The sequence below is a fragment of the Lynx canadensis genome, chromosome B1 (assembly GCF_007474595.2).
Source record: "Lynx canadensis isolate LIC74 chromosome B1, mLynCan4.pri.v2, whole genome shotgun sequence".
NCBI classification, from domain to species: Eukaryota; Metazoa; Chordata; class Mammalia; order Carnivora; family Felidae; genus Lynx; species Lynx canadensis.
The window spans coordinates 204,837,067-204,862,939 of record NC_044306.2 but is presented as its reverse complement, the minus strand read 5'-3'; the positions used below and the strand labels follow the sequence as shown (position 1 = coordinate 204,862,939).

The 25,873-nt window shown below is 52.7% G+C and overlaps 1 protein-coding gene across 2 annotated transcripts in view; it reads left to right on the top strand.

Annotated features, from left to right (window-relative positions):
- Positions 1–25,873, top strand: part of NSD2 (nuclear receptor binding SET domain protein 2) — a 92,727-nt gene that overhangs the window by 42,050 nt on the left and 24,804 nt on the right. Inside the window, exons 3-9 of one of the 2 annotated variants that reach the window (XM_030314365.1) lie at positions 1,872–2,038; positions 2,537–3,025; positions 11,204–11,348; positions 14,250–14,368; positions 16,351–16,432; positions 17,567–17,688; positions 20,300–21,881. In XM_030314365.1, the coding sequence (XP_030170225.1) occupies positions 1,872–2,038; positions 2,537–3,025; positions 11,204–11,348; positions 14,250–14,368; positions 16,351–16,432; positions 17,567–17,688; positions 20,300–20,362 (1,187 nt within the window). In that variant the 3' untranslated portion in view covers positions 20,363–21,881. Of the gene's footprint in view, positions 1–1,871; positions 2,039–2,536; positions 3,026–11,203; positions 11,349–14,249; positions 14,369–16,350; positions 16,433–17,566; positions 17,689–20,299; positions 21,882–25,873 lie in introns of those variants that run through there. The other variant, XM_030314363.1, reaches the window with a different exon arrangement.

Below are 25,873 nucleotides of genomic sequence, written 5' to 3'. Positions count from 1 at the left end.
GAAATGTTCTTTTTTCTCATCTTTTCTTCCCCTGGAGCTCTGTGCTAGAATTTTCCATTTTCCTGCTTCAGTCTGGACTGCCAGCACTCTTTTAACCTTTTGCATTATAGTAATCTTAGACTTCTTAAAGATGCATTCCTGAGTTATGTGCATTGTTTTGTGTGGTTCCACACTGTGCTTTTGGTCAGTTTTCCTTTTTTGCTGGAATATATTTTTGGTATTGTAAGAAAGTGTGTATGGGTTGTAAATTTGTGGTTCATAGGATGCTACTTCTCTATCTTCACACTTGATTGATGGTTTGGCTCAGCGTAGAATTTTATGTTGAAAATAATTCTTTTCAGAATTTTGAAGGTATTACATCATTTCCTTCTAGCATCCAGAATTGTTCTTGAAGTGCTATTACACTTTTCCATTAACATGGAAGCTGTCTTCCTTCAATGGCTTAAATGTCACAAAGATGTACCTTGGTGTGGGTATTGGATGAGACACTTAGAATTGTTTTAGTTCTGAGACGTGGTCTTGTGTTGTTAATTCTTTGACAACTTTCTCTGTTTCTCTCTCTAGAAGGACAGTTACTTGAGTATGGTCCTTCCTGGATTGATCCTGTAGGTTTCTGACAGGAGTAGATATCTTTCATCTTAATCTTCTTCTTTCTGGGAGATTTCTTAACATACCTTCCAAGCTTCCTTAATGATTTTATTTTTTCATAATTGTATTTCAAAGTTTCTGATAGCTCTTTTTATTTGTTTTCTTTACATAGCAAACTAGAGATTTTCTTTGTCAGGTGTCCTCTCTTCCTGGCATGGTGTGTGTGTGTGTGGCCCTGCAGAGATTGCTTATTTTTGTGTATCTTGGGCTTGTTTGTGCTAGAGGCTTCCCTGGGTCCCGGGAGTCCTGGATGCTGCGTTTGCATTTGAGAGAGCGCCACTTAGAGCTGCTGCAGCCTGTGTGTGGGGAGACGGACAGCTTATTTTAGAGGGTCCAGCTGGCCATCGGCCACTTAGTTGGGGGGATCTCCAAAAGACTCAGTGGAGACATTTTTCCTCTGGATGTGTTGGTTCTGTAGAAAGTGTTCTTGGATTTCTTTTGGCCAACGTTCTCTGTGAAGGAACAGGGCCTGGCGGTCCTCCCATGGAGATCCCCCTTTCTCCCTCCACTTGGCACAGAGGTCTGACCTTTTAACCAGCTTGCTTGTTTTCAGCCTCACTCTTCTTCAGCCAAATATGACATTTTGGGATCCTCTCTTGGATTTTGGGTTCAAGTGTCTCTTGCCTCACCCATCTCCCTTCTGGCTGCACTGTAGGATGTGGCTTTTTCCTTTCTGCTAAGAGGAACAGCAGTGGACATCTGAGGGGTTACCCTGTGGCCTCATGGCTGCCTTCAGAGGTCATTGGTACCCTGATTCCCCCTCTGAGCATTGTGAGTGAGTAGCCGGCCCAAGGTTGCCCAGCTGGTAGGTGATGGGGTTGGGATTTGAACCCGGGCCATCTGACACCAGTCTATATCCCATTCATTGCTGCCTAGTACCCTCTCTGTTGAATGGCCCTTTTGCTGATGTCCTCTCTTACTTTCTTTATTTGGTAATCTTTTTAAGTGGATCTTGACGGAGGAGATAAAGGAGAGCATTTATTTACTTTCTTTCCTAGTCGAATTTGAATCTTACCTGAATCCCTCATAAATGTGTTTCCTTTCTCTTTGACATGGAGCTTGGTGGGGTAAAAAGAGTAGGACTTTTTTTGAGGTTAACAGACTGAAACAGAACCAAATAAAACAACTTCAAAGCAGCTTCATATCACTAATTATTAATAGACTTGCCTAATTTGATCCCAAATTCTAACTTTCAAGTTCTAACATTTTATTTTAAAAACTAGGTCAGAAAAAGAGTGCACGCCAGTATCACGTACAATTCTTTGGTGATGCCCCAGAAAGAGCTTGGATATTTGAGAAGAGCCTTGTAGCTTTTGAAGGAGAAGGACAGTTTGAAAAATTATGCCAGGAAAGTGCCAAGCAGGCACCCACGAAAGCTGAGAAAATTAAGGTGATAGATGTTCCTTAAGTATAATTTTAGACCAAAATAATTTTTACTCTTAATTATTACCTTATTTTGAAATTATGGTTGCTTGATATGTTATAATGATTTATGTCTATCATTGTTTGATTTTGCCCAAGTATGCTGTGTTACGGAATACGACAAGTGTCCTTAGAGACCTAGTTTATTCGTTTTACTCATTGGATGATAATCAGATAATTTCTTTTATAATTTTTATTTTTCTTTGTATACATAAAAATACATGAAATGTTATCTCTGATATATACTATGTAGTGTATATGTTACATTAGTTAAATGGGATTGGAATTGGTTTAAAGAAACAGTTATTACATTGGGCTGAATTCTGTCTAAACCTTCAAGTAAATTGGTTTTTATAGCTTTTGATTTCTAAATTTGTCTGGAATTCTAAAAATATTCTTCTTTAAAGTGGGTTAACTTTTTTGTTTGTATAATGAAATTTACAGTGTCTTATGTTTCTCTTTTCAGCTGTTGAAACCTATTTCAGGGAAATTGAGGGCCCAGTGGGAAACGGGCATCGTTCAAGCAGAAGAAGCTGCAAGCATGTCGGTGGAGGAGCGGAAGGCCAAGTTCACTTTCCTCTACGTGGGGGAGCGGCTTCACCTCAACCCTCACGTAGCTAAGGAGGCAGGCATTTCTGTGGAGGCTCCGCCTCTGGGACCCATGGTAGAGCCCTCAGGAGTCCCCGAGGAAGCTGCTGCTGACCCCAAGTCCATGCGAGAAGAGGGCGTTCCCATCAAGAGAAGGCGGAGAGTGAAGCTGTCTAGCTCTGCCGAAAACCGAGCGGGTGACCCTGGGACAGTACAGAGTACTCCTCAAAAGATGGCAGAGGCCGACCCCAAGAGAGGAGTCGGGTCTCCTCCTGGGAGGAAGAAGGCCACGGCCTCCGCTCCACGAAGCAGAAAGGGAGATGCGGCATCCCAGTTTCTGGTCTTCTGTCAGAAGCACAGGGATGAGGTCGGTACTGTGCCGGGTTCTCAGTTGTGCGTTTATTCTGGGGGTTCCTGAGTTTGGGGAACATCCTTTCAGCGCAGTCCTCCCGTTCCGCGGTGCTCTCAGCACGGTCTGTAGTGAGCTTTGCAGAGGTTTGAGCTGTAATACGTGAGTGTTAGGGAACCGCCACTTTCGTCCTGGAGGGCGGAGATGCTTGCCTGTGTGCTCTGGGTTACTAGAACGTCCCTCCCGTTGTGGATGAGGAGACAGCAGGGACAGAAGTATATCGATAGGGCAAGCGTTTGAACACTTTTCTTGATCACCTTCCTGGAATGCGGCATCGGTTAGTACATGGTGATAAGGGCTTGGTTGTAAAGAGCTGAAGGGATTAGACCCCCGGCCTTGGTTATGTTCGATATTATGCGTAGTGATACACGGGTTGGGAGGGGCTTTCCTTAGGAACAGAAAGGTGTAATGGGAGAAAATCGAGTGTGTGACTCACTGTGTTGCAGAATCAATGATCCACTCGGTAGGTGGAGAAAAGGCATTTGATAGAATTCATTGCTCTTTGATACGAAGTTAGCAAGCCGGGATTAGAAGGTAACTTCCTTAATCTGTGGAAGGGTATCAATCAGAAGCTTTCGGCAAGCATCACACTTACTAGTGAAACATTAGAAGCATTCTCTTTAAAACTGTGAACAAGACAAAAATGCCTTTCTTTACCACTTACGTTAAGTGTTGTAGTGAAAATACTAGTCAGTATAGTAAGATAAGGATAACAAATAAAAAAGGCATAGTTGTAAAGGAAGAAATAAAGCTGTCATTGTTTGTAGAGGTCTGTGTAGAAAACTTCAGAGAATCTACAGGGGCGCCTGAGTGGTTGTCGGTTAAGCATCCGACTTTGGCTCAGGTCATGACCTCACAGCTTGTGAGTTTGAGCCCCACGTTGGGCTCTGTGCTGTCAGCTCAGAGCCCACTTCAGATGCCCCTCTCCCCGCCCCGGGTGCCACCGAGGTGGAGTAGCGCACGCATGTGCGTGCTCTCTCTCTCAAAAATATAAAAAAAACATTTAAAAAAATATTTAAAAAAGAAAATCTTCAGAATTGATAAAAGTTCACTAGGACCGGGGTATACAAGAACGTAACAAAGAGGAAATTAACATAAGACAGATACCATGTGAGGCACCTGGCTGGCTTAGTTGGTGGAGCGTGCGACCCTTGATCTTGGGTTGTGAGTTTGAGTCCCACATTGGGTGTAGAGATTACTTAAAAATAAAATCTTACCAAAAAAAAAAGATACCATTTATGACAGCAACAAAAACATAAGGTATCAAGAAATAAATACAACATACCCCTTTGTTTATAGCAGCATTATCAACAACTGTGGAAAGAGCCCAAATGATGAACAGGTAAAGGAGATGTGGTGTATGTATACAATGGAGTACCACTCAGCCATCAAAAAGAAGGAAATCTTGCCATATGCAATGATGTGGATGGAGCTAGAGGGCATTATGCTAAGCGAAATCAGTCAGTCTGGGAAAGACAAATACCACATGATTTCACTCATATGTGGAATTTAAGAAGCAAAACAGATGGACACATGGGAAGGGAGGGGAGAGAGGGAAACAAACCACAGGAGACTGTAAGGACAGGGAACACACTGAGGGTTGACGGAGGGAAGTGGGTGGGGGATGGGCTCGATGGGGGATGGGTAGTACGGAGGGCGCTTGCTGGGATGAGCACTGGGCGTTGTATGGAAGTGATGAGTCACTGGATTCTCCTGGAACCGATATTACACTACATATGTTAACAATGAGAATTATAAATAAAAATTTGAAGGAAAAAAGATATAACAAAATATGTATGACTTTGGGAAAAATAACTCTTGGTATTTTAGCAGACCTGAATAAATACACACATTAATATATAGGAAGGTTCCGTATCCTGAAGTTGAGGTTGTCCGTTTACCTTATATTAAACTATAAATTCCATATAATCCCAATAAAACTCCCAGTAGGAATTTGTTTGCACTTTGTAAGTGGGTGATGAGTAGCCACGTTGAGGAGAAGCCCGGCCTGAGGACTTGCCCACTACACAGGAGGTTCTGTTGCTGGGGGCAGTGGTGTCGGCCGGGGATGTTCAGGGCAGTGGCCGCACCCAGAGAAGAACCTGGAAGCAGATGGGGAAGGGGCGCGGGCAGCTGGACAGTCTGGACGGGCGCCAGGACCGCCCAGGGCTTTCAGGACTCAGCCACTGCGGGACAACTTTGTCCTTTGGGAGAGGGGAGGATTTCTTAAGCCAAACCGATCACAGGCCCCTGAGGAGCTACGTTAAAATGAAAGTTTATGTGACAGGGACAACCGGGAACAAAACGAAAGGACAAACTGGGTACGGAGCTCAGACCATTCTGAAGGCTGCGAAAATGGCAATTTCTAGAAGAGCCTGGGCAGCCAGGGCATCCACAGAGAGAGGTCGCTCTGCCTCGCTGGCAGCCAGGGAACCACGGAGGACTGTCCGCGGCTGCCGGGTGAGCGCCCCAGCCCTGCGCCTCGGGAAGGACGGGCAGAGAGAGCCCGCATCGTTCTTTACACTTGGTTTCCAGAGAAATTTGGTGACGTATCGCGGAATTGAAGATGCGTGTTTTTTTTGTTTTTGTGTTTTTAAAGTTTTTATTTTAAAAATTTACTTTTTCATTCATTTGAGTAATTCTACACCCAACGTGGGGCTTGAACTCACAATCCTGAGATCAAGAATCACATGCTTTTCCAACTGAGCCAGCCCGATGCCCCGAAGATGCATGTTTTTTCTGTCTTGTAAGGTCACTCCCGGGTACTGACCCTGCAGAAGGTGGCCCACGTGCCCAAGGAGACGGCACGGTGGTTGCAACTGAAAGGTGGTTAAGGGAGGGGCAGGGGCGGCGGCGAAGCGGCCGCCGCAAGTCCAGCAGGAGGCCGTCGGCCGAAGGACGTGCAGATCCTGTCACTTGTGGGAAGTGTGAAAAGTGCAGCGCACCCCCCGTTTTACCCACCCATCTGCCTCATCTGTCCCCGAAGAGCAGCGTCTCGGAGCGGAGAAGTTGGCCCGGGGAGGAGCCGTGGCCTCTGTCGGACTGGAAGCGGTACGGGGCGCTGAGCGGCGTGGACGGTCCCCGCCGGGCCCCCGTTGTGGCTGCCGCGCAGCTGCGTGCTCTGGGAAGCAGGTCAGGGCTCTCGACCAGAGCCAGCCAGCCAGCCACACTCCCGTCTGTTTGTCCCTGGTCTCTCCGCGCATCTGAAGTTACGAGAGAAAAGCGGGTGCCTGAGAATTCAAACCGCTTTCCCGAGACCACCCTTTCTGCCTTTGGGGACCCATCCTGCTCTCAGGATGGCCTTTCTAGTACTAAGGAAAGTGCCAAGAGCAAACAGAAGCCTCTCACTCCAGACACTGCGTGTGTGAGGTGCTGGGCACCCGCGGAGTCCCTCAGCTCTGAGCGCCTTCCAGAGCACGTGATGCACAGGTTTGCCGTGGCGTCCTGCTAAATGCAGAAGCCAAAACTGAAGGGTGCGCGATGAAGCTTCAGTTCACATTCAAGACAGGTGCCCTACCCTGCCCTGCCTGTACCCAGTCTCTGTTGGGCATGGGGTATGAGGCCCATGGGCCCCTTCCCTCCCAGCTGGGTGCAGGTGTTGCTTGGTTTGGGGTGATTATCGTCGTCAGAAGAGTGATGACGCCTGGATGTTCTTCAGCCGTTTCAGCGACTTTGTTGTTAATACAAGTGTGTTTGTGCTGGTTCTGTGATAAGTAATTCTAGGCTCGAATTGGGGAGGCTGCTCTCTGATTCACCCTGGAAAATGGTCTGGGTCTGTCTAGGTGGTTTTTTCTTTTTGAGGGGTGACGGTGACTCCAAGGATGGTTTTTGTTCGGTAGTTAGTTGATGAATCATGGCCAACTCTTGAGGAACAGAGTTGGATGAAGCCCTCCCTCTGCTTCCTGCCCCCTCTTCCGGGGTCACTAGATAGAAGACTGTGACTCTCAGGGATATTTGGCTGCTACCCGCGGGCTTTTGTTTTGAAGTTCAAGTTCCTTCTTGCAAACGAAGGAGAATATTCTGCCTTGTGAAGTGGGTTGAGTTCTTCATTAACGTGCTTCGCTTGGTTCTCTCTGTCCAGCAGGCTCGGCTCACAAGTGTCTGTTGTGGCGTCCCTGGAGCACAGTGATGGGGCTGCAGTGGGGGTGGTGAATAGTTTGCTGGGAGACAGAGCCCGCAGTGGGATGGAGTCCTGCTGATGAGGGCCTGGGCGGGGGCAGGGGTGGGGGTGGGGGGGACTTTGCAGGCAAGGAAGGGAGAGCAGCTGGGGGAGCCCCACTGTGACGAAAATCCCAGGAAGGATCTCCCAGAGGCTCCAGCATCAGTAGCAATGTCATTGGTTATTGATGTGTATGGTCTCAGTTTCCAAGTTTTAAAGAATCTGTTTCACCTTCCCTGATCCCAGTTTTTATCGATGCGATAGAAGCGAACCGTGCTTCATGTCTTCCTTCTTTGTACGAACGTTTGCGGTAGTTATGTAGTATCGCATAACACATTGCCTCAGAACCTAGTGGCTTAAAACAACAACACGCATAGGGACGTCTGGGTGGCTCAGTCGGTTGAACGTCCGACTTTGATCTTGGCTCAGGTCTTGATCTCAGGACGGTGAGTTCAGGCCCCACGTCGGGCTCCGTACTGGGTGTGAAGCCGGCCTGAAAACCGCCACCGCCACCGCCACCACCACCACCACCGGCACACGTGCATCCGCCCACGGTGTCTGCAGGTCGGGGGTTTGGGAGCAGCTCAGGGGCTCCGGCTCAGGGTGTCCCGTGAGGTCACAGTTAAGAGGGGGGCTGGGGCTGGGGGATGGTCTTCTGAGGTGCTGCACTGATGGCGCCTGTGGGAGGCCTCAGCGCGTGGTCCTGTCCGTGGGGTGGCACCGAGGCAGGCGTCTTGTGGAACGGGTGGTCCCGGAGGGCAGGGCGACGTCTTCTGGAAGTTCAGACCTGAAAGCCGGTGGGCTGCCTGTCTACACTGTGCGTTGGCTACACTGGCAGTGCCACTCAGCAGGGAGGCGGGAGTCCTGGCAGCGGCTCCCGGGGCCCCTCGGAGGGTGGCGCCGTGACCATCCCAGAAGTCTAGAAGGCGGCACAAAGGTCTGAACGGGTGCGTGAGCAGACAGGTGGGCCGGGGGCAGGGAGTGCGAACCCTGAGGGGCGCGCGGAATCTTTGTTCCGGTGTCGTTGAGTCAGCGCAGTGGGTGAGCTTGGGGGTATTCAGCCTTCTGTGCCTTTTTGTGTGTCCGAAGTAGTTTACTGAAAGTATGGGAGTGGCCACCGCTGAGTGCTTGCCATCTGTGAGGAATGTGGCTGGTACGCCACTGTGACGACCGTCTTATTTATTGCTTTTAAGTTTATTTCTTTTGAGAGAGACATGGTGCGCACGAGCAGGGGAGGGGCAGAGAGGGAGAAAGAGGATCCCAAGCGGGGATCCCGAGGTGGGGCTCCAGCTCATGAACCGTGAGATCCTGACCTGAACTGAGCCACCCAGGCGCTCCCGGAAAAACTCACGTTCAGTTGTCACGAAGGCCTTTTGAGGCTGGCACAAGTCATCCCCGTTTCAGGGCTGGCTACGCTGAACCCAGACATGTGAAGTGACCGTCCTCTGCCAGTGGGGGGACGCAGGCGGGAAGGAGGAGTGGGACTTGGCCCTAAGTGTGTGCGTGTGTGCCTGCCTGTGCACACGAACGTGTGTGCACGCTGAACGGGCAGCCGTTGTGCCGCACAAGTGCGTTGATGAGACCCCGCAGACCTTCCTGGGCAGCCGCTGCTTCCTGAACCTGAGACGCGGGAGGGAGACCCTGAGGCCCCGGCCAGAGTCTGGGTGGGCGACTGGGGTGAAAAAGTGAGGTGAGTGCTGTAGGTGGGGTGGTGGCTGCCACGACACTATTTCCTGTCCCCTAGCTCCGGATGCTGCCGGAAGGCAGGCAGGCAGGCAGCGTTGTAGCTGAAGGACGCTCCAAAGTCAGCCTGATGGAAGATCATGTTTCTGGGAGGGAAGGGCCTGTGGAGAGACAGAGCCATCATGTCCCCGAGTGCAGAGTTGTCCGGGGAGGGATGAGAGGAGGGTGAGGATGGGCTCCAGGTTCTGAGGGGCCATGGAAGACATTGTCCGTTGGCAGGGACTCTACCCTGCATGTGGGCCAGGCCATGGTCCCTCTTGGTGCAAGAGGGAGACCTCTTAGGGTGGGAATGTCAGCAGGTAGATGGATAGGACCAAGAGCCAGAAAACCGGTGGCTGAAACCATAGCCATCCAGGTGGGGTGGGTGCAGAGGCATCCGGGAGAGGGGCTGGCCGGCCTGGCAGGGACGTGGGTGCAGGGGGGAAGGGGGCCTCAAGGAGTTTGACGGGGGGCGGGGGGGTGGTGGCTGTGAACACTGTTAGGATTAATTCTGATTGAGGACATTGTACTCAGGGGTGGGTGATAGGGTGGGGGGTCCACAAATGCATGTGCTGATCTTGAGGAATCTTCAAGAGGAGAGTTCTAGAAGGCAAGCGTCCTGTGAGTCCGAGCCGTGCACAGAAGCCTCTGCTGCTTGAAGGTCTGAGACCTTCGGTGCTTGAAGCGTGGGGGTTGGTGAGCTCATCCCTCAGGCTGGGCGGGTGGGACAGAACCCTGCCGGCCCCTAGGCCGAGGGAGCCCCCAAGGTGAGAGGGGAGGGCAGGTGTGTGTGGGGCCGCGGCGGGGGCAGGGTGGGGATGGGGACAGTTCCCACGGGGCACCGGGGCTGGACTTGTGGTTGCCAGAGGCGCCCTGTGATGGGAGGGCACAGAGGGCTGGGTGGCTGTGCACCCCCATGTGGAGGTGCACGTGCTCCGAGGTCCAAGGCTGGGGGAGCCGGAGGCGTGTGCCGGGACGTGGGGACGGGTGGGGGACACGGGAGGCTGTAGGAAGCCGACTGTGGTGACCGTGGTGACCGTGGTGTGAGTGGGGGCTGCGTTTTGGGGCAGACGTGGCCCGTGGTGGCCGGACAGGCGGGAGATCGGGGTGGCCGCCTCGCAGAGGACGACACCGCACCTCTGCTCACCCGAGTTTGCGGAGCTGCGAGTGCAGGCGCCACATGCCGACTGGGGTCTGGCCCCAGAGCGTTCTGGCCAGTGCTCAGAATCAGGCAGCAGGCCTTCAAAGGGGCTCTGCCGGGGGGGGGCCGGAAGGCGGCCCTGGGAGGCCGGCCGGGGGGGCCTGGGGCCGAATTCCAGTAAGACTAGATAGGAGCACCGATACCCGAGCTTCCTGTAATTGTCACGAGCTACGAAGTGTTCTTCTTCCCCACCATTTAGAAGTGTAAAATCAATTCCTGGTTCATAGACCACACAGAGGACAGCAGGTGGGGCTCGCTTGGCCTGCAGGCCGCGATCTGTCAGCCTCTGCGCCTCTGCTGCTGGTGGCTCTCCAGCTTGGGAGCCCAGCGGGGCCCCCGGGAGCCCTCACAGCAGCCACGTCAGGCCCAGAGCGTGACCCGGCCTCGGTGTGGCCTGAGCACCAGAGGTTTTCCAACTCCCCGGGTTGTTAGCGTGCAGCCAAGGCCGCGGGCCCAGGAATCAGGCTTCAGGGTACCTGATCAGGGTACTCTGGGTCCCCCGGAGACCTTGGGGAAGGCCGGGGTGGGGCCCGAGGTCCGCATTTCTGGCCTGCTTCTGTGTGCCGACCCGGGCGGTGATGGGGCCTGGTGCTCCTGCCTCGTCCCCTGTGTCATCCATCCAGGCCAGGCGCCTGAGTCATGGGTCATGGAAAGCCAAGCCAAGCCTCCGCCCCCCGTGTTGACAGGTAGCGCTCGCGGGGCACTTTTCCCACTGCTGACTTGTCAAGGATGCCTAGAAAATTGTAACTTACTAATACTTTAGTGATTTGGGGAAAGTATGTATTTTTCTCTAGCCATTTATTATTTCCTGAGTTGTCATAAGTTCTGTTGACTGGTTTTCACCACGCTGCTTTTATTTATAAACTTCTGACGAGTTATAGCAGCAGATCCTCACTAATTCTCTTTGAAGCTTTTGTGGGGTACAGCTCCGTGACGCGGGGGTAAGTGTGCCACGTGCTGGGTTCTCGGGGGCCATGCCTGGACTTGGTGCGGACGGACCCCCAGTGGGCTGCAGGTGTGTGGTTTTCTCACCCCGCCCTTGCTGTGCCCACAGGTGGTCGCAGAGCACCCGGACGCCTCGGCCGAGGAGGTCAAAGAGCTGCTCGGCTCCCAGTGGGACATGCTCAACGAGAAGCAGAAGGCGCGCTATAACACCAAGTTTGCCCTCGTGGCCTCTCCCCAGCCTGAAGAAGACTCCGGTAAACCTAGAGCCGAGCGAGTGCGCTCTGCTGAGGTGTGCGGTGTGCGTAGTGGGGCCGGCCGAGCCCCGGTCTGGGAGCCCGGGGGCGGCGGGGCCGCCCTCCCCAGCCCTGCCCCTGCTGCCCGTGCCGGCAGCCAGGGTGTGTGTGGGCGCGATCAAGCCACCTCCGCTGTCTGCGGCTCCTCCCTCATCGTCGCATGAGAGCTGTTCGGTGTCACCCTCTGTCTGGCCTCGGGCCCCTCGCTCTTGTGCCCTAGCGCAGCGGGCGCTCTAACCCCTGCAGCCGGTGGGGCGGTGTAGGGGAGGACACCCAAAGGAAGGGGGCCCGGGCTTACGTGGCACGGTAGAGTCCGACCGTGGCCTGTGGCCCCCTGGCGAGGCTGCCCTCCCAGCAGGGGCTGTGCCTGCCCCTCGCAAGGGGCTTTGCCCCTACAGGCAGGGGGGCCTTCCTGGTCTCTTTGCTGGAGAGCTCGCAGGGTGAGGAAGGTGACTGTGGACTGACCTTAAATGTGGGTGACCTCTGGTTTTTCACAGGCCTTCAGTTTAAATATCAAAAAAATGCTACTTTGCTTTGGTGAACGGAAAGAGAAGGGAGACTTAACACTGTGAGCTTTTGGAGGAACCGTGACAACGGTCAGATTTGTCATCGGTGCGCGCTTGGACACGTGTTGTGGAAAACCGACATTTCTAACGTAAAAAATAAGCGTGATGGGTCGGTTATCAGTTTAAATACAGAACAGTTCTGTACCTCAAGGTTCAGTCCTGAAGAGCTTTGGAGAGGCCAGATGTAAAGTGTTCGAAGACCCCCTAGAGGGGGGCGAGAGCCAGAAGGAGTCGCGCTTTCCTCGTGTGCACCTGCTCGTGCTTCTGGACCAGCACTGGTGCATCTGACCAATTGCACACGCACTAGAGACCTTTCTGTTTCGTTCATGGAGGATCTTGATTCTAGGGCCTCTGGGTCTCCACATCGACTCTCTCATATGTTAATACTGACTTTGTCCAGTTCAGGATTTGTTGCAAATGCTGTCAGGTAGACTAGTAAGCATATTTTGGATTCGTGTACTTTCTTTTTTTAATTTTTTTTTTTTTAACATTTATTTATTTTGGGGACAGAGAGAGACAGAGCATGAACGGGGGAGGGTCAGAGAGAGAGAGGGAGACACAGAATCTGAAACAGGCTCCAGGCTCCGAGCCGTCAGCACAGAGCCCGACGCGGGGCTCGAACTCACGGACCGCGAGATCATGACCTGAGCCGAAGTCGGACGCTTAACCGACTGCGCCACCCAGGCGCCCCTCGTGCACTTTCTTTAAAAGGCAAAAGATCACCTGACTCTGTCAGGACCCTACATCTAGAGGAGTGTCCCTTTTCAATGACTGGCTTACTTAAGAAGGAGTCGGGTTTTCCTGAAGCCAGATTTAACTACCCTTGGAGTAAGTGTGCAGGTGGTTGTGGGTCACGTGTGGTCACTTGGGACGGCTACCAAGTGCTTAGGGGGACAGGGCTGGTCTCCTCCGTGTGTGTGTCCAGTGTGTGCTTGTCCTGGGGGCCCCCCGGCCTCCCCATCGGGGCCCCCGTGCCGGTGACCAAGATGGCGGGCAGACTGTGTTTGTGGGACAAGCTGTGCCACGGCCTCAGTGTGAGGAAGTCAGGCAGGTGCCCACGTTGCTTACCTGTGTACGAAGCCCCTGCTGTGTCATTTCGGGCCCAGGGGACGTCTTCCGCGAGGACTGCGGCCCCACCTCACCTGTGTGAAGGTCAGCCGCCGGATGGCGGCTGCTGCTAGCGGGTGTCTGTGGCTCAGTGGACACTTGCGAGGAGGGTGGGCACGCCGGGCGGTGGAGGCTGCGACAGGCCGGGCTGGCGGCGCCCTGTGCCGGTTGCGTGGGGACGGCCTCCTAGCAGCCGCCACCGCCCCCACACCTCCACGGGCACACCTCTCCTGTGCCGCCACGGCAGCCCACGGTGCTGTGGCCGGGAGGGGGCCGGCTGACGCCGTCCCAGGACTGCCCGGCCGCTCAGCTCTGTGCCCGTGTCTGCCCCGGCTGGGGTGACCTCCTGCTGGGCGCCACACTCCTGGCCCGAGGGCTCTGTCCCGCCTGGTAGGAAGGTTTGAGGACAGCGCTGCCCTCCCACGGGATGTTTTTCCCGGACAGTCCAGGGATAAGCCCTGCACCTCTGTAAGAGAGTCGTGCAAATGGAAATGCTGGGTTTGTGTTTGAAATAAACATCGGCGTGTTCAAATTAATCACCTCTCTAGAATTTGCACTGCGAATTCTTACCGCACCGTAAGATTACCTTATGTCTCACTTTTCTAGGTCAGTACTGTTTGAACACGTTAAGACTTGGATTAGTTGATATTCCTGGAAACACGTAATTGGCACAAACCACTGGTAGAAAAAACCCTTAGTCTGCAGACACCGCAGCCGTGTTGCTGCTACCCAACATGCTTCTTTAAGGAAATGTATAAAAAGTAGCAAGTTGTGTCCTTTCTAAAGTTCCACTTAAATTCCTCCATCTTTGAGTGTTAGTAAACTCCTGGGTTATATTTACATTTAATGCTCTAGTACGTTAAAACATTATTATGAGAAATACCAATATAATAATCTGTAGATGAGATAAGCGTTCTCCAGTATTCGATGTTACGTGTGCAGAATGCAGAGAGGTTTGGCCCTTAATAATAATCTGTAGATGAGATAAGCGTTCTCCAGTATTTGATGTTACGTGTGCAGAATGCAGAGAGGTTTGGCCCTTAATTCTCGGGCCCTGGGAACCGACGGCCCTGCAGGAGACCCTCCTGGGCTGGGTTGGTGCACGCGTGCCCCGGCTGGGGGAGCAGTGCTTTGGAGGGTGGCTCGTGGAGTGCTTTTCACGTCAGTTTCGCCCATTCTCTGTTCCAAGGTAACGTAAATGGGAAAAAAAGAAACCATACCAAGAGGACACAGGACCCTCCTGAAGACGTTGAAATTGAAGACGCACCCAGGAAGAGACTCAGGACCGACAAGCACGGTCTCCGGAAGGTAACTGCACCCCGGGTTTGTCCAGGCTGGAGGACTGTGGCCCTCCCGTGTGACTCTTCAGTGGATGCCTGTGGGAGGCAGGAGGCCTTCCTCTGGGGTGGTGCTCAGTGGGTGTCGAACGTGCATCAGGGGGCCGAGTCTGCCTGGCCAGGGTCCACATAGCTGGAGAGACGGCGGATTCTCCCACCTGGCGTATGGTGCTCATGTTTGCAGGGAGCGGGAGCCTTTTCCAATGTGCTTTATGACTCAGTGTCATTTATGGAAACTGTCTCACACGTCCAGTGAGCTTCTCCATGAACCGGGAGCGTAAACAGGCTTTGCATCTTTAAATTTTTTTTTTTTTTTTTTAACGTTTATTCATTTTTGAGACAGAGAGAGGCAGAGCATGAATGGGGGAGGGGCAGAGAGAGAGGGAGACACAGAATCCGAATCAGCCTCCAGGCTCTGAGCTGTCAGCACAGAGCCCGACGCGGGGCTTGAACTCACGGACCGCGAGAACGTGACCTGAGCCGAAGTCGGACGCCCGACCGACCGAGCCACCCAGGCGCCCCAACAGGCTTTGCATCTTATGTCTTAGTGTAAAGCTGTTTAGCGATCGTTCTGACAGAGTAGTTGTGTACTTACGGTTTTGAGTAAAGCCTCATACCATCTTCTAACCTAAGTTAGGAGGCTCCTTTATTGTTTTGCTGTATTTTTGGAATGGAAAATGAATTCCGCGTGTCGTTGAAGCGTAAATATGCGGCCACCACATCTTCTGTCTTCTTTCTCTTTTTTGAACGTTAAAAAAAAATTGTTTATGTATTTATTTTGAGAGAGGGAGAGAGCCCCAAGCAGGCTCCAGCCATCAGCGTAGAGCCCAGCATGGGACTGGATCCCACAGACCGCAAGGTTACGACCTGAGCTGAAACCAAGAGTCGGACACTCAACCGACTGAGCCACGCGGGCGCCCCTGTTACTTCAAAGCTGCTTTTGCAGTTCAGGGGGCACACGGGCCCTGCCCAGTGTTTCTGGCCACCAGGGCCTCTTCTGGGGCACCTGTCAAGTGTCCAGTGCTGAGATAGGTAATGTTCACCTTGAGTCGCTGCACTGCGTGTGGTGACTGTTGCCCTCTGGCCACCTGGTGTTAGAGCAGTCCTTTGCCGGCAATCGTAGTGACCTCGGTTGCTTTGAAATATTTGCATTTCATATTTACCTTAAAAAAATGTGTGGCCCTGGACATTTGAAATATCAAAACTCGCATTAAGTAGCTAGGTAGAAATGTTTGATTAGCTGATAGCTCAGGAAATAGCAAACAAAGAGAGTAGTGGTGTCTCCTCGGGTTTAGTTATCAATCTGAGTAAGCGCGTCCTACAGAATTCCCAACACGCGGAGCCCTGGATGCGCCAGGTGCCGCCCCGTGCCGTGCGCCTGTTCCCTTTTGCACAGTCCTGTGACCCGGTCCCCTGGCCCCTGGGGCTGTCGGGAGAGGTTGTCTACACCTGCTTCTGGTTCCGAGTGCTAGGCAAAAACGGTCCCCGTACCGTGTTTTTGGGTGGAGTCTCTCGGTGGTGAAACGTGCTTTGCGGATGACCTTTGTGAAGTTCACCTGGAGCTGGTCTCCGAGTCGGGGCCCCTCCGAGTGGGGGGTCAGCACGGTGACATTGGCACTGACCCGGGGCCCCTTCAGGTTCACGGGACAGCCTGGGGGGGCGGACCCCCGACTCCACTTTGAATTCAGAGGCAGATTTGAGTAGCACATCGAATGCCGCTCACGTGAAGAGTCTCAGCAGCATGACCGTTAGGTCGTGAGGCGCGGCCCCGCTGGCCCCCTTGTCCCAGCAGATGGCAGAGTGGAGAGGGGTGAGGCGGGGTCCCCCTCCTGGCGCGCGTGGAGCCCATCTCCAGAGGAAGACCTTTCTGTCGCACGTTTCGGCAACCCGTGTCGGTTCACGTCAGATTTCTTCCCTTCCTCTTGTTCTCCTGTTTCTTTTGTTTAACAACAGAGAGAGACGGCGAGTGACAAGACGGCCCGAACAGGTTCTTGCAAGGCCATGGAGGCCGCCACCTCGCTGAAGAGCCAGGCAGGTAATGTGGGCATTAGCGCTTCTTCCTTGTTGGCAGGCCCTCCCAGGCGCCTGGTGGGCTGCAGGTGGACGGACGGGGAGCTGGGCTGGGCCAGGGTCCGGGGAGCCCGGGGCTCTGACGGCCCAGGGTCCAAGGATAAGGTGGAGGGACGTTCTCGCGCAGCTGAAAGATCAACTGCTCGAATGTGTAAGTTGTTCTAATGATCCAGCTACGTTTTATTGAAGTTATTTTTCTACTGATTTCTGTTGGGCTTTATTTTCAGTTTAAAACGATACTAGAAAAGTTCCTTCAACCAGGAACATCCGTGTTTCTAACTTGCTGGTGCCAGCTGCTGCTATAGATTCCACCCCTTTTTAGGAGCCGATCCTTCACTTACTGTATTAGCGGAAGTAAAAGTAGTGACTAGTTGTTTCCCTTTCACGCGTTGAAAACTGGCTTTGAATGTTTGTGAAAAGTAACCGTCAAAAGAATGAAGGGGAAGTTGGGCCGCCTTACCTTCTCACTGTCGTTTTATCGTATCTGATAGTTTATCACAGGGCGCTTACCATCTCCAGCTCGTACCTAGGGAAGGAAACATTCACGGGAGGAACGAGGGTTGGAAATGGATTCAGTTCCCTTATTTTGCAGCAAGTGCTGTGCTGGTTTTTAAAACTCGGTTAAATAGACTGTTGGAAGGAAGACGTTTACGAGCAGTTTGAACACTGAGTGGATATTTGATGATACGAAGGGATCGAGAGTTACTTTTAAGAATGGTGTCGCGGCATTGCGCTTGTATTTGAGACTTTGTCTCAGAGACACGTACTGAGCTTTTTACAGGTGAAACGGGGTGTGGAATGCACACCAGAAGAACGTGGCCAGGGGGACGTGAAACTAGGCGTGGATGGAGCCTTCTGGGCCCCAGGTTGATGGATTCGGGGGCCAGGCAGGGGGACACTGGGGCTCACTGTACAGTCTGCCCTTGTTTAGAGTGAGGTTTTTTCGCGGTAAAAAGTTAAGCCTTTAGTGTCACAAAGCGGCCCGGGAAATTTATCTTTAGAACCTCACTTACTAGGGGGGTGATTTTAAAGCAGGAAAGAAGGAGATGGAGGGCAGAAGACTTCAAATTTTACTCTATAAACCAAAATTGTCTTACAGCAACGAAACACCTGTCTGACGCATGCAAACCACTGAAGAAGCGAAATCGGGCGTCTGCAGCAGCGTCGTGCGCTCCTTTTAGCAAAAGTTCATCTCCTTCTGCGTCCCTAACTGAGAATGAGGTAAAATCATAATCCTAGCGTTAACTGGCGTTCACGTGAAGGCCATTTAGTTGCCCAGGTGGAAGCACCAGTGAGTCAGACTTGACACGCGTGACACTGGTGTTGGCCACAGGCGAACGTAGGTGAGTCTCAGGTCATTTAAACTCTGGGCGAGTCGGAGGCGGAAGAAGCGACGACTTCAGCCTCCGTGAGCGCCACAGACACGCATGCACGCAGAGTACGCACAGGCGGGCGTGCATGTGCTCCGGTCTGGACGTAGTGCAGTTGTTCTCGCAGTCTGTCTCTGGAACGTTGTGCTCCGTGTAGCCCTCACATTGTAACCTGGCCCACGTCACCGCAAGCCCGCTCTGGCCCTGGCACGACGCGCTGTGTCACTCGAGCTGACCCTGGCCGTCGTGCACTCACCCACCTCAGGCGGGAAGAAGGGCGGCTTACCTGCCGTGGCGCCTTTCAGCGGCTTTTGGACCTGGGCTCACGGAGGAATGTCCTCCCGCGTTCCCTGGTTTTGGTCCTTTAAAGTCTGGCATATTCTTAGGTACTTGAGTGTTGAGGTGAGTCACAACTACCATGGTAATACGACTCCTCTATTTTCTGGATTTGCAGAACACACAGAAGCAGAGTGACAGCTCTCTGAGGCTGTTCCCACCCTTGTATCATGACATCTGGACTTCGTCATCAAATCTAAAGTCTTTGCCACTCTAAAACCAAAACAAAAAAACAGCCTCAGAATGCAGGCGTAGCACTTTTTGTCCAGAGGGGGCTCTGGATTCCCGATTCTAGTGCTTCTATTCCAGTTTTAATTCCTTGTTGTTTTGTTTCCTGGGGGCCTCTCGTCCTCACTGTAGACAGGAGGCCTGTTTTTAGAACATTTATGAGGACTTGCTAACTTTGGGCTTTTTCGAACAAGGTAGTAGCCCCTCGCCCTGTTGGGTGACAAGGTGGCCCTTGTGACCCGGCCCCTGCCACGGTCACTGTCTCTCAGCCTCGGCTGCTTCCTCCCTTTAGACGAGGGGGCCCTTCCCCTGTGAGGTGTCCTCGGGGGCCCAGGCAGCGGGCCGTCTGATGGGGTGCGGGTGCAGAGAGCCACCCAGAGAGGGGTCTTCTCTGGGGACTCAACACCAGTAGCGGTGGGGGCTGCTCACGTGCGCGGGACTGGAACTTTCTTGCCATCTGATGTGCGCAGGGGACTAGACCTCTCTTCTGTTCGGGCACATTCACGAAAATGCAGTAGGCGCTCACTGACCTTCCAGGGGGCTTATTGAAACGTGGAAGAGACCAATTCTATACAGATTTTTTTTTCCCTTTTCCTTTTTTCTTGTCGGAATTATGATTGGTATCGTAAACAATTTTTAAAAATGAGGATTCCCATCCCAAAGAAAAAGAATGCTGAAAATAAAAAGTTTCAGGTCCGTAGATCCCTTTTGCTTAAAGTCGGCTTTTATATGTAAAAAGATTTTTAATGGGTTTTTTTTGTTTTTTTTTTTCTGTCATCGCATTCTGATCCACCATTCAGTTGCGTTTTTACTTACACCCTCGTCAGATCCAATCAAAGGCAAGGCACTGAGGCTGCTGAAATCTTCTCTGTCATTCCTGGTCAGAAGCTGTACAAGTCAGAGGCCTGGGCTCAGGGGCCCCCTGGCCCAGGGCGGGGGGGCGTGGGGGGGGGGGGGGGGGGGGGGGGGCGGGGGCGGGGAGCGGGGGTTGGTTAGGGTCGGGCAGCCTGACTCTCGTTGTAACCAGGGTGAGCGTGGTCTTCCCGGTTTAGACATTTGTTCTGAACTCGGGGAGACTTAGAGGAAGCATTTTCTAATCAGTAGACTTAACTGATTCTTAATTCTTTGGAACTTTAGAAGTGGTTAGTTTATTAATTATGTTTATATTCTATATTAACTACATTATAATCCTATACCTTCCTGCATTTTGAAGGCGATACATAGTTCCCATCACGTGCGTTCAGCTCCTTATACAACAACGTTTAAACCACCAGGCCTTTGATGTCAGGCCGCTTCCGCGTGGCTTGCAGAAGCCTTCCATTAGAGTTAATTTTCACAGGATTACGTTGTTCATTAAAACCACTTCGGGTGAACGAAAAGCCTTGTCTGTTATGTGTTGACGCTCCAGAGCCACAGCACGCGTTCACGGCGTATTTGTGCTGGCCGCCTTCGGGAGCAGGGGGCGCAGTGCGCGTTACAGAAGCACCGTGCAGACCTGGTCCGGGGGCGCAGGGAGCCAGGCCCCGTGGGGCTGCGGTCTGCGCTGACCGGCCCTTCCTCGGGCCACGCACCCGTTGCTGTTTCTCCTTCCTACTCTTGTCACCCTTGGTTGGAATAAGGGCTTGTCACAGAGCTGGTGTTTCAAGATCTCTTAGGTCACTCGTGGTTTAAACTTTTCTCAAAAAAGGTAAACGTGGGAAACAAAACTTATATCGGAAGGACTGCTACCAAGTGCTTCGTTGCCCTGATGGTGAAACGATGAAGAGAATAGACGGAGATCGCACGCTTGCGTGACAAAGGCCTGTGAGGGAGTTGATGTGATTTAAGTGTCTTGTAACCTCGTTTCTTATTCCCTTAGTAGAGCAAATTCTTATCTTTTTCGCCTTCGCTGGTAACAGCTTTTACGGGAGCCCACATCAGCCAAGTTGGATGTGAACCCAGCTGCCCCGTACCGCACTTAAATGCTGTAATATTCCAGATGCCTGCTGCAGGTGGCACGTCCACGCACTCACTCAGTGACACTCGTACCCCAGTCATTTTATGGAAGATGTGTGATAATCTGTTTTCACTGGTATTAATAACACACACAATGAAGAGAACAGATAACAAATTTTAAGACCAAGGTAAGATGCCCAGGCAAGGCCATTTACCCGATCCCGCTCATCTCACGATAGAGGCACACTCCTCCCGCAGCGGTCCGTGTAGATGTCAGGCCGAAGGGACGCCCGCCACACGGGGCTGCCCTGGGCCTGCGACGAGGACGCCACGCCGAAGGGGCTGGCCTTGCTAGAGGCCACCCTCGTCCTCTGGCTCGTGACTTACCGAGTTTGTACCGAACACTGCCGGCGCCCGCACCGCCGGAAAGAGAGCGAGCCGCACACAGTAGGAGGAGCCCGCGTCAGCTGCCCCGTTGCCAGCTGGAATGCACTCAGCACTGTAGACACGAAACCGCTTTCCAACGCCGAAGGCAGGAAGGGTTTCGATTCTGTCCTTTTTTTACTACACAGTTTTACTATGACACTAGACACAGTGAATTTGTAGGAAGAATCTCATTTTCAGTATCATACGAGCCATTTAACTCTTTTGATGCAGCGACCAGTATCTTGGGGATACCTCGATCAGGTTATTTACAACCACAGCTTAATCGGTTGCTTTTGTAGGACGTCAGCTGTCACATTAAATGACTGAGTGTTGGGTGTCGCCCGCTGTCCTACCCCGGGGCGTCCGCATGCCTGCATGGAGGGGCACAGGCCACACTTGCCCCTCAGCTCCCGGAGGCAGGACTGCTGTTGACGTTACCGTGTTAGGAGCCCTCGGTCATTCCCAGCACACTCCTCACACGCGTTCTACCTTTAATGGAAGTTTCTGACTAATACTTGTGTTCTAACCGTTAAGTACTGTAACGCATGTAAAACACTTGGGGTACCTGACGCCTTGCAGGGACTCGGTGGTTCGCTATTGTGACAATAATGGTTATAACAATAAAAACAATAAAATCTCCATCATTCCATTTTTATCCCAAAGTATAAATTCTGCTCTGGCATGAAGAGCTCTCCTCCTGACTGCCCCGTGCACGTGGGGGTCGAGTGGCAGACGCTGGGTCTGAGGAGCACGGCCGGGCGCTAGACTGTGGCTGAGCGCTGGGCGGGTGGCTCTGCTCGGACGCGGCGGGAGGCCCGGACGTGAGTGTGGGCAGGGCTGGCGGAGAACTAGTTACGAGATTGGAAAGTGCGAAGGAAGGTCGTGTAGGAGTGGCCCGGGTCAGGAAACTATCGCAAGCAGGGTCGAGCCCGTTTGAAACTGTAGCGCGGTGACTTTTGCGTAGGCGGCCGGCCGGCTCCCAGCCCGCGCCGGGGGCACCAGAAGTCAGCCGGAGAGCAGGGGCTTTCCTCCCCGTTGAGGCGCCTGCCGGGATGACGGGCCCGTACGTCCGCTGAGTGGCGTCAGCCGAGGACGCAGGAGGGTGTGGGGTGGGGCAGGGATGGGGGTCACGCGGTGTTCCTCCACCGGGGAAGGCACCGCCCCCCACCCCCGCCCCGAGGATGTCGGGAAGTGACCAGGCGGGCGACCAGGCAGTGGCAGGTGTGTTCAGCTCCTGCAGGAGGCAGACGGTCCCGCGTGGGGCAGAGCCGTCCCGCTCCAGATGGCAGCAGCGGTCTTGCTGGGGAACGCTCCCACCCGCGGCTCTTCCTGAAGGTGAGTGGACAGGGCTCCTGTTCTGAAAAGAGCTTAGGAGGCAAGGAAGGTTGTCTGCCACGATACACATCCATTATGCTACTAACCGAACATAAATTCCCTCATTTTGTAAAGAGATTAGGACAACACCGAACACGTTCTAGTCTTGCCGTTTGAACTGCTTGTTGTGGAGGTGACTGTTCTTGTACATAGAACCGTTGTTAACGGCCCCACTTAATTGCTGCAGTCCATCTTCCTACCCCACGCTGGTGCCTGGTCAGGGGCGGTAGCTAGGAGAAGGAGCGCAAGGCATTCGGAAGAGGTGAAACCTGTCGGAATATATAAAAGTTGAGGTTGTAGCTGTTCTGAGACTGGAAGTTTCCCGCGATGATAGAGGTCCCATGAAGTATGTGCACCTATCGGCAGTAGAGGTTCCCGTTCTGTTGATGCACCTGTTAGGGGCTTCTGTCTCCCATGTGGGCCTCCCTCCAGGGTTAATACAAGAGTTAAACGTCTGCCTCTGATGGTGATGGATTTGGGTGCATCTCCACACCCTCTTTGTAATTGTGTCTGTTACATCTCTGTCTCCCGATTGAAAATAACCCGTTTTTTTCAAGAGGGAGCTAGCTCCTAAAAACCAACAGGAAATGTAGGCCAGATCTCATGACAGGAATGCTCCGTGTGGTGAACAGAACCCGCGCGGTGCATGGACGAGTCCTGTCTGTCCCGCCCTCCAGGAAGGGTTAGCCTGCTTCGTGGGTGATCGCTGTGGGGTCCCCCGCCTTCAGCGTGTGTCTGAGGCCGAGCTTTTCGCTGGACGGTCACGCACAAGCACAGAAGGGGTTAAGACGAAGTGTTCAGGGTTTGGGGGGGTGGGACAGGGGAGTGGCCGTTACAGGACTTTTCGTAATTGGGGTGTTACCGGCCAGGCCACACGCACCGTGTGAGACCTGAACCGTTAGCGACCCGATCGGGACTCCCGTGTCTCTTTGGCCCTGACCTGCTTGCCTAAGATTTGGGACCAGAAGTGTGTGAGGAGAGCCAGCGTTTGCCCGGGGGTGGTGACGTGCATACCCAGCAAGGGTCTGCCTGGGCACTGTCCCCAAGCTGAGAATAAAGCTGAGATTGTAAGTTAGCATCTGGTTCCGAAAGACAAAAAAATGCACCCATGTGTGGATGTGAAACTCCAGTGATGAAGGAATGCCCTTGGAGAGGGGTCTTGGCCGAAGCCTGATGTGAGTGGTGTGGGGCCTGCTGTGGCAGACCACGAGCGGTGACTTTGTGTGCCATTTTGGTAACAGCACGAGCGTCTTTAAGTCCAGTCCTCCATTTGCTGCCTCCAGCGCGGCGGGAAGGGGAGGCTTGGTGACCCAGAGGCCCCGCGTGTGGCCAAGCTGGCCAGGAGGCTGTGCTCCTGTCGGAAAGGGCAGACGTCCGTACGTGGGCAGGTCTTCTGGGTTCCTTTCTCGCTTGGTTTCTGACCTAACGCTTCTCGACCACGTTTAGCCCCTTTAGGTTGTTAAGTCCATTTTAGGGTGGTTCTGATCAGGAAGACTTCTGTGTGCGGCCTGGTGAGGCCTCTTTCTACCTCGTGCGGGCCGTAGCGTTCCACGCTTTTAGAACCGTTAACGTTCAGCCTTTAAAAATCTTTAAACAGAGAAAGTAATTGCCGAGGCCTGCTGGTTATCTTTGGAATAAGAATTTAAAGGATTGTCATTAGCTGAAAGAATGGAGTCTGGTTAGAAAAGAGTCTCCACACGCTGTCAGTCTGTCACTGGCTGCTTCTTGGCTCTGAGGTTTGTCTTCCTTCCTTCCTTTTTCTTCCCTTTTTTTGTTTTAAGAAGTACACTGGCTCCTGTGTATTTTAGGATTTTTGGTTAGGGACATTGGTGTTGATCCCTTTTCAGTTCTATTTTGCTGTTTTACCTAGCCTATTAGAAATCACCACTGACTTACTGGCCATTGATGGAAAGCCGACTACCCTTAGCAGGTGGAAAATGGCATGCACTGTATTCACCCTGTTCCTTGTACTGTCTGGGAAGACGCACACTCCCTTCCACACTCCCTTCCAGGCGCTGTCACCAGCCAGGGAGGATGTCCCTCAGGGTCCGTCCAAGAACCTGACAGCGACTAGACAGTTACACATTAGATCCGCTTTATAACTTCTTCTGGCCTACACGGAGCTGTTGAGCTTGGGCACATAATTCTTTGGTGCACATTTTAAAGCATGCTGATCATTCAGGCACACTGTATCTTTAAGAAATGTCGGCCCATGCAGGGGTGCAGGGGTGCGGGGGTGCGGGGGGGGGGGGAGGGCTTGCTGAGCTGCAGGTGGGAGCTTTGCTACTGTTTTCACGCTGCCCTGCCTTGCTATTGCTGTTGCCTGTAGCGGGCTGGCCCTGGCCCCTCCCCCACTGCTGAGGACACCGTTGGGACGGAGTGGGGTCGGGTCGATAGGACATTGTAGAGACTCCTCTTACGATCAGAGCCGGCCTTGAATCTGGATCTGGAGCGGCCGCCACATGGCCTGATGGCTGTGGCCGTGGCCGACCTGTTGGCTCTCACTGGCACCTTCTGGGGCCGTTGGACGACACAGAGGCTTCCAGGTTAGAAGGTGGGTGGGGTGTGTGTGTGTGTGTGTGTGTGGTGTGTGTGTGTTCTCGGTGACCCGGCCCAGCCCTAGAACTGAGGCGCCCCCAGGACATTGTAGTCGAGGTCATCTAGGAGGGTCGCTTTAATAAAAGTTACTCTGAACTGTAGTGTTTTAGGTGGTGAATGACTGATTTAAAAATTATTTTAATTCCACTCTTAATATTTCACTGTGATGTTAATTTGGAGGACCTGAGATTGGTCTTTGGATTTTAAGCTCATTAACTCTGCTGAGCACAGGATATTTATCGTTTGTAAATCCAAGATGCTATGTGAAAGTACTTATAGTTCTTTCTTCCTTTACAAAAGCGTAACGTAAACATGGAAATAATGTTGGTTTATAGAAATATATATTGTTCAAGGTCTGTAATTGTATTTCAAAAATGATGTGGAATTCGATTTGTGAAGGGATTTGTTTTGTCAAAAAATTTAAAAATCACTCTGTACCCTGCCGTCTGAGGCACAGGCCGCCCCCCCCCCCCCACCCCAGTCACAGCAGAGAGGACTGGGGTTCGTTAGTCCCCCTAAACGGCTACATTGTTTCCTGAAGTTGGTTCAAATATGTTCACTAGGTTACTTTGTGTTCATTAATATCATCTTGAAAAATCCCTGCTTTACTGTGGAGACAGCATTCCCTGCCCCTAAAGGAACGTATTTCTAAGGCAAATAGGCAATTTGATACGATCACATACTGAGTGGAGGGTAGAGAAAGTGTTTTCAGACTCCAGAAAACTCGGAGAAGTCAGGAACTAAGCTGCTTGGAAACCCGTGCCACAGGTGTGGCTTTGGTGGATCGGGAAGCGACGGGAAAGTTGTTGACAGTCTGTGTCCGTTCAGTTACTACATTTCTCTTTTTCCAAATGCATCCTATTGGATATGGAATAGACCGTAGATGTCGTAGACTGAGATTTGGGACCGTGTTGGGACCGTTCGGGTGAAGGTGTCGCTTTCACAAACGGCATCTCCGAGTAAGTACCGTCACCTGGTGCCCGTGGAGGCGGAGCCCTGCACCCGGAGTACAGGCTGGCGCGGTGCCCGCGTACTTTGCTCCTCTTGCGGGTGGTCTGCCGAGCGGAGAGCCGGTGGATCCCTCCGACCGTGCTAGCGGTCGTTGGGTCGCCGGGAAGGGGTTCGCTGGGCCGAAGGTC